This window comes from Solanum tuberosum, unplaced genomic scaffold (assembly GCF_000226075.1).
Source record: "Solanum tuberosum cultivar DM 1-3 516 R44 unplaced genomic scaffold, SolTub_3.0 scf00030, whole genome shotgun sequence".
Lineage (NCBI taxonomy): Eukaryota > Viridiplantae > Streptophyta > Magnoliopsida > Solanales > Solanaceae > Solanum > Solanum tuberosum.
This window is the reverse complement of record NW_006238956.1, coordinates 493,758-502,698: the sequence shown is the minus strand read 5'-3', so window position 1 is coordinate 502,698 and position 8,941 is coordinate 493,758. Positions and strand designations below refer to the sequence as shown.

Here is an 8,941-nt window from a genome sequence, read left to right as displayed (position 1 = left end):
ACAAAAAAAATTTAAATAATATAAATATTTTATTGATAATAGTGCGCATACAATTCTGTTACTCCCTTGAATCTTCTGTCATAATAGTTTAGATATCTCTGAAAGGGAATATAGTACCCTTTTTATAGGCATGAACTACGGTTTTAGGGTTGAGTAGCTTCCAAAAATTTTAATTGAAATTAAACACACCTTGTAGAGACCCAACTTGAATTGAACATGTCTTGTAGAATCCTATAAAATTTTCTACCGTATAAACATGGTACTTTTAAAAAAACACTGTGTAGATCACCGCGAAAAAATTATTGTAGAAAATATCCTCAAGTCACAGTAGAAGAGTTATACGTTCTATGAAAATGTTTAACTTGTCTACTATGATCTCTTCCTCTTGGAATTTGGATCAAGCTTTCCGTGTAAACTACAACTCTCAAAGTTCCAGAAAAACCATGTAAAATTAATTCCTTGACCTCATCGGAATGAAGATTATAAGAAATCAGAAGACCACGTGTGCTTTGAAAATACAACAAATAGTCTTTCCAACCTGCTAACGGATATTCAATTGGGAGAGGTTGAATTGTGTATTTCTTAATCCAGGACTCAGATACACCATATTCCTTCATTATCCAAATATCTATCATATCTTCTGATGGATCAACTTGTGGTTCTCTGTCGTGGTAGCAAATTAATGTAAGACATTCAATTAAGATTACGAGCCCATAACGTGGTCCATAAAAGAAGTGACAACAATCCGGCATATTCATAATGCGAAAAGTCTCTGTTGTTATATCGAAACAAAAAACTGCAACGCTATTATCATCTGTAGTATTTGTAAACCAATGACAGGAACCCTTGTAAAACTTCTGGGAACACGGTAACCAATAGATACCAGGTAACTGTTGATCCAAAATATCTAATTCTCTCCACGAATCTACCCACATATCATACACCTCGACTTTTTTCTCCCTAATACTATGATATGAATATTTGTAAGGATCCGTGTAAACCTTTGAAATTCTAACAACTTTATAGTCATTCAACATTGGGTCAAAGCCAAATCCCAAGCCATTAATGTCATGATAAAAACCTTCTGGACAATCAAAAGGACTGGGAGGGAGAACCCTATAATGTCTAGTAGTTGGATTAAATATGACCGTGTCAATCGAACCCACCAAGGCAATCAAACCATGGCTAGGACCAATAAATTCATCAAAATTACTACTAAAAGCAGCAGTTAGCTCTGACACATCACAATCTTGAAAATCTTGATTAAAAGGGTTAAGATTATCATTACTATCATTGGAGAGAAACGACATGTCAGTTTTAAATTTTTCATACTCCTCTTCGTAGACAGAGCACGTAAGTAGAATGAATTCATTATTTATATGATTAAGATGTAAATGCGTGAAACTGGACGAATCTATAAGAATGTACCATGATTTAGAGATGCTTTTTAATCGCATAAGCGATTTAACAGGAAATCTTGAAAGTACATAAACAATTATATCTTCAGGCAATTTCTTCATTATTCCACCCGCCATCTTACATTTTCTTCATTGAATTATGTTTTTCAGAGACTTTCCTGCCTTATTTGTGTGGGATCCAAACACATAATTTCTCTCACATTAAGATCCCCAACAAATTATCCTTTAAACATGCATTTTTGTGGTTCTAAAGTTTTCTCAATGCATCATCTTTCGTTTCAAAAAAGAATTCTATGAAGTACCATTGTGGGCCACAATTTGTGGCTAATTATTTGAATTTTGAGCCACGTCACTTCAAAAAAAAAGTGCTTGTTAATTATCTATTCAGTTTCATTATGCAAAGAACTTATAATAATTTTTCCTTGTACTTATTCATTTTAACAAATCAAAAAAAGTTTTTCTTTCTGTAATATAAACATTATCACTAAATTACTACATCAACTACTACTTTGTCTTCTCCTTTTTGATATTTATTAGTCGTCACGATCAGAAAACTCGAGTCACGATAATGTCTAACATATAAGAAAATTCTAGGTCCACCTTCGTGGCATCCTTAAAATTAAGGAATTTACTTTTATGTTTTTCTCTGCACTTTTAGCTTTTTTAATCCCTATTTTATCTTTACCTTTAAATCGGACAAACCCAACCGGCGATTTCCAACAAGTCTTTCTGAATTGAAAGAGCAAGAAGCGGAACTAGAAGAAAACTTTCTTTCTCTTTATGGATAACCAATTCATTTTCAAATATAGTTGGGAGACTTTACCCATATCCACTTATTCAACTCTTGTGTCCCTTCAAACTATTGTATCCCTTGTGTTGTGTCTCTTTAGGAACTACCTACAATAAATAGGCACATCATATACGTTGTTGTATCTTCTTCTTCGTGAAAAATTTCATCCCTAATTTCTGTCAAACTTTGTCAATTTCTTGAAAGTCTACTTTGAATCTTTATCGAAAATAAAAATAATGAAACAAAACTATATTTTCCTTGTAGTTTTTCCTCCATTCAATTTGTCAAATGAAAAACTATTTAAACTGTTCAATTCTTCAACAACTAATCACAACGATGACAATATTTTGGTTCATACCTGCTTCTTTTTGTGGATTGTTTCCTTATATATATCATCACTTTGTCTGACAACTTAAGTTACTGTATTATTCAATGATTTGTAAAATTTTATGTTTTATGAATTTGTATTGTATTACTTTTATATTTTTCGTAATTAAAATTATTTAAGCATTCTTGATGGAATCAGAATTGTGGAAGAGGAGAATAAATTCCGCCGCAACTTGATAAGATACTTGTACCTATTAATATATTTTATTGGGAGTTGAAATGTTGTTGTCTTATCCTATCTCCGAAATGTCGTAAAGTTTGGCCGACATGGAAATGTCACAGTCCTTTTGAAAAGTCACAATTCTTTGAAAAGTCACAAGTCATCAGAAAAGTCACAATTCTTGAGTAAGAAAAGGTGTATGCTTTTAATATATTTTATAATAAATAAATATAGTATGAAATAGTTTGCCGAATTTGGGCTAAGACTTGGAATTAGTACTTATCCAACATCTTTGAGATAGTTAATAAATTAAACCAATGGTCCATTACGTTGTTTAATAAAATATAGTATGAAACATAACATATGAACTAAATTGACTGCTACCAAGAATAAGAATAGATAACTTAAAATATTTGTGGTTTAAAAATGTGAGAGAACCCCCTCTATTCATAGCCAATAAACGGTAGTATGAACAAGTGCTTATTGTGCTTTATTAGAGGAGTCACAACCCTTCGGAAAAATTACAACTCTTTGGTACAGTCACAATTTTTTTTGAAAAAGTCACAACTCTTTGGAAAGTTAAACAACCCTTTAGAAAAGTCACAAGTACTTTGAAAAAGTCACAATTATTCAATGTGATAAAGTGTCTTCTTTTAATAAATTTTATATTATAAGATAATATAAATAAATAAAGAATATGTACTAAATTGGGTGTTTTATGAAGAAGAAGAATAGATAGAAAATTTGTAGTTTAAAAATGTGAGGAAACTCCTCTATTTATAGCCAACAATGGTAGTATGAACATGTACTTATTATGTTTTATCAGAAAAGATTGATTATTGTGGTATGTGAAACTTTTTCGGCATACATTGGGTGGTATTCTATCTAGTAAGCTCTTTAAACCTTTAAGATTTTATATGTATTAAAAATTGTGTTTGCTTGTACTTTCATGGATTCATCCATTGATTATAGGTGAGCAAATTTGGTTTGAATATGCTATATTGTCGTACCATTTAACATCATATAAATTATCAAATTTGGGGTAAACAAGCGATGCACTGAGTTTATTTTACTTTTATCTTGGAAAAGTAATTAGCCTTTGTTAAATAGATAGTCGTTAAACGTAGATATAAGTTATAAAATAAAATGTTTACTTTAATTTGTCTACCTTTATAATTTCAACAAGCTAGATCTAATAAAATTATAAAGATCTAAATTTAAGGAGGTTAGTAACTAATGTACCACCTCTTTAAGTTTCGCACTCAAACTTGTTGATGTTTCATTTATCTTTGTTTTCTGAATTTGTGATTGTACAGTCGAGAGTTATTAAATGGCATAACAATTGAATTTAACAAGAATAACTGAAAATTATATATAGCCTTTGGAGACATTGAAGAAAAAGGGCGTATAATTAAATGGGAAAAAGATCTTATGATGTTGGTCTGATTTAGTAAAAAGAAAACAGGACAACGAAATTGTTGATGGTGATGAGAGAGATAAATATATTCAAGAAGAAAAAAGAAAAGTATTAGAGAAGAAGAAGGGAGTTGTATGGTCAAAAGTTCTTTAAAGTATTATCCTATTGTAGTAAAAGAGATTAAACTTCAAAAAACATGCGAGAAAAAGAGTTAGTCTGCTTTAGATCTTTTTAGTTGATGTTATTCTTTTAGAAGAATGCGTATTATGAAAAAACAAAAATTATTGTTGAAAACTACTACTATGGATTACAAGGCTAGTAATATCTCCATTGCTTGAAGTTATGTTGTGTTATTTCAAGACTATTGTACATCAACTTCAACCCAAACATCGTTTTAGAATTCAAAAGAAAATTGTTGCTCCTTTCTGGGATCTCTAATTTCTTCATCGACAATGTCATTGCTTCACATAAAAGGATAAGATTTTCCGTTCTTGAGAAAACCCTCAAAGAGTTAATGACTTTGCATACTCATATTTTTTTGTTTTTAAATTATCCTTATCTATTTTTACTAAATTTTATCACTGAATATTATGAGTACTTTAAAGATTGAAAGTTTATTGATGTGTTAGTCAAATTTTTGAGTTATGTCATTCCAACACATAGGTCCTTTTCTAGTTAAAACAATTTGTTATCATCATTGGATATCTCATAGTTTACTCCCTTTAATGTATGTTTTTTCTAGCTATTTTGTTGTCTCCTTGATATTATATTGATTATTTTTTGTTTAACATGTATATGATCTCACTTGGACAAGACTTTCATCCTTTTAATTTATTTTTTTTCATTTTCATTCTGCCCTTTTAAATATTTTTGAGGTGAGTTATGAATATTTTAGACAAGATTAATTTGAAGAATATGAAACAAAACCTACTCTAAATAAAATCAATACCTTAAGCTGCTAGTGTTCTATCTATTTAAATGTATTAAATGTCCTTCATGTGCCAAGTCATTTCTGAGCTTTTGAGTTATCTAGGTTAGACTCATTTTAAATTTTTTCATGTTTGAGATTATCTTTTTTACCATGATTCTAGAATCCAATATTTTGATCTACCGGTACTTTCATAATGCAACAAGTCTACATATATATTTCTAAGAAAATTATAAAGTTGCATAGATGAAGCATCTGAGCAACGGCATAATGAAGAATGAATTTCTAAAAGGGATCAAAAATATTATTTTGTTGTTGTTTCAAATTTATTTTTATCCCTCTATAAATTATATTTGAGCAACAAAATAATGAAAAGTGGTGAACATTTAGACTCAAATAACCAAACAGTCTTTAAATTTTTTTATTTACGTAATTGTGGTGCAAATTTTTAATAGTCTTAACTTATTTTTAACTTATATTGATTTTTGAAAACATTCACATAATAATGTTTTTCACAAGGAGTATACTCTAACTATAAAACTGTCAGCGTCAACCAATATTAACAAGACAACTAAATCACCTAACATATATTATGATAAATTAAGTTAAAGATAAAAATGACTAGATATCAAGATACTTTTAATCATTCTTTATAGATTTAGAATTCTTGAGATATGTGATTATTTCAAATCATTTAATTTTCGTTGAAATGTTCTTAAAACCTATTTACTCTTTCTTTTTTCTTATAACAGTAGAATATTGAAAATGATGTTCATAAGCTTAATGAGATTATATACATAACCGCGCAAAACACAGATTAGCTAATATTGAACATTTTTAAATGTCTATAATAGCATATATTTAGTCGTGCATTAAATGATAATTTATTATCTACTTCTTATGATAACTAAGCTTTTTTGTTAAAAGTATCTTAGGATGAAAACTAAATCATTTTGGAAGGCAAGCAGTAACATGAGAGAGTTTGAAAAATAGTCACTCTCAAAACTTATTTGAACGTTTAGACACAAGTCTTGATAAATTAGCTATATAGATTGTAACCATTTAAAATTTATTAAATATAAATTTATTAATTGATTTGAATTATATTAAATTAATGAAGATATTAGTCCAAATAAATATTGTGTGTTAATATAATTAAGTTAATTATTTAAATTCAATAAATATGATTTAATTAAAGTTTGTCCATAAAGCCCATATGCCATGTAACTTAAATTTGATTACCTGAAGGGAATCCCATTCCAATCATAACTCTTCTATTTTAAAACTATAAACATGGGTCCTCATAATTCAAAAAAGGAACCAAGAATTCTAACAAGAAGCTAGAGAAACCTCGTGGATCCAAAGCTGCAGATTTCTCTACAAGTTCAAGAATTCAAGAGTTCAAGAATGATCAAATTCAAGAACAATCAAGATCAAGAACATCAGATTCAAGAATAAGATCGAAGCCCTTGAATTCAAGTTAAAGTCAAGATCAAGATAAAGTTCAAGTTCAAATTCACCAAAGATTCAAGAACAAGTTCCAAAGCCTTTGAATCCAAGATCAGGATCATCAAGTTGAAGTCCATATCAAGTTCATCAAATCCACAAATCAATATCAAGACTACAAGCTTCAAGATCAAACTCGAAGCCCTTGAATTCAAGTATAAAGTCAAGATCAAGTTCAAGTTCAAATTCTTCAAAGATTCAAGAACAAGCTCCAAAGGCCCTTGAATCAAAGATTAAGTCCAAGAACAAGAACAAAATTCAAGATAGATAAAACTCAAGAGTCCTTGAATTATATCTGAAAATATGAAACAGAGGAATAATAGAGATTGTAACACTCGCACTTTGAAATCAACAAATATAATTATTGTGATTATATTCCGTTCTTGATTATTTTTTTATCGACGCGAATTTTACTGTCTACATAGACACTAATAATGACATCATCAATTATTCTTTCAAATCATACAAGACCAACTCCAAAGTTTTTATTATTACACTTTAATTCCCCAACCTTATAAAATATTTTTTTAATTTTTCCCACCATTTAATTTTAGATATAATAATAATCCAAAAAGAAAATATTATTCAAGCCCAAAAAGCTCTATTTTCTAGCCTTTTCACCTACTTTTTTCAATTCCGACTATTTTTTCGGCAAAATCTTCCTACTTACAACTAAAAATCTCCATTCTTACTCATTGCCTCAACTGTTATTCCATTTCTTTTTATTTTTTGTAAAATATATTTTCCCACTGTTTTTACTAGCTTGAAAACCTTGCAAATTCCACTCAATACCTCATTAGTAGATAGAATCCATAGTTTAGAAGCCCTACCAGTACATTACTTCATTTCAGAGCTAGCATAGTATCTATTACATTTGATTACATTTATTGACAGTTTTTTGGAGGTTTTCTTACAAGTCCTCGTTGAGTTATAGACCGACACCGTAATCTAGGAATAATCATTGTGATCTATAATATCAGTAGTTGCTGTAACTATTATTAATGGTGATTATATGGGTGTGTGTGGGAGGAGGCTCCTAAATGTTGGATTTGAAAATCATGTGAAAGTGGCCATCACATTTAGTTGCAATGGTTCATTTACGATATGGTTCAAATTGTAATTAAGATGCGGGAAATTATCTTGCGAGCAAGGCAAAGATGTGATTAGCTATCTAATGAATTAAAGGGAAAAAAAAGCATTCCACATTCATAAAAAATAACAATCAAAGTGTCCCTGTACATGTCGGATGTCAATGTCACTAGACCAATATTGAGAATAAATATCACTGTGAGGTCTACGGTACCCCTGACAACACATCCTACAATCGATGAAGACGATTCGATTTAAGATGAAAGCTTGTCTGATCATATTTATGATGATCATCCCAATGAAATCGGAATATCCCAAATTATTTCGAAAAAAGCAACGGAAGTGTGGGTCGGGATCATTACCCATAGACAACTTCTCTGATGAAACTAATTTTCAAATAAAACAAACATTAGATGTCCACCTCCTTGCGTACTCAAAATTAATTAATGTTATCCTTGTAGGTTCGAATAGTGTGTGTCACATGAATTATTAGATATCAATATTATTTAACCTTTCTCGATACAGAGCTCGAAAGAAAGAAAAGAATATGTGTTAAAGATGTCGGCAAGTTTTTCAAGACCAAGAGAAAGAAAAAGTGTTTATTGTGCAATAGATCTGGACACAAGAGAACCACATGTAATATCAATAAATCCTAGATAGAATTGTGCCACTTTGTTTTTGTAACTCAAGGTAATCTATGCAATTTGAGACTCTGCTATTTAGTATAATTAGTGGCATGTCAGTTTTGTCGACTTTACTCATATAGCATATATATTGTACATACTGTCTATTTAATTTATGTACTTCTTACTATATAATGTATTGAAAGTTTATAATCGCTTAGATCAATTTATACTAAACAAAATAAATGGTCTACGAGATCTACGCTTGACTGAGACCATTTTTATCATGAAAGGAAATAATTCATTAAACATAAATCATTGGAATTTATACAACTAAATGAGCTTAAACAAGTCATAAGATCATATATGAGTTCACATACATTGGGGACGATGATTAGAGATGTGTGAGGATGAGTAGTGGTTATACAATCAAGGGAAAATGTTTGAAATATATTCGAACTTTGACCGAAATTGCTGTAACAATCCCAAACTTTGGGCATGACCTTTTACCCCTGCACTATTTATTAGTGTATTTTAAACGTATATATGTGCCCACGTGGACATCACAAATATTTCATTATTCTAAATAGTAACTTGTCCAAGTGGGCACATATATACCTTTA

The 8,941-nt window shown here is 29.9% G+C and overlaps 1 protein-coding gene across 1 annotated transcript; it reads right to left on the bottom strand.

Annotated features, from left to right (window-relative positions):
• Window positions 1–317: 317 nt before the first annotated feature.
• Window positions 318–1,535, bottom strand: LOC102592405 (F-box protein CPR30-like). The gene has a single exon (XM_006341820.1). It carries the CDS (start codon window positions 1,533–1,535, stop codon window positions 318–320), a length of 1,218 nt encoding a protein of 405 aa, XP_006341882.1.
• Between the last annotated feature and the right edge of the window lie 7,406 nt (window positions 1,536–8,941).

Bases quoted from the DNA above. Each gene is read 5' to 3' on its own strand.
- LOC102592405 (XM_006341820.1), bottom strand. From the start codon at position 1,535: ATGGCGGGTGGAATAATGAAGAAATTGCCTGAAGATATAATTGTTTAT.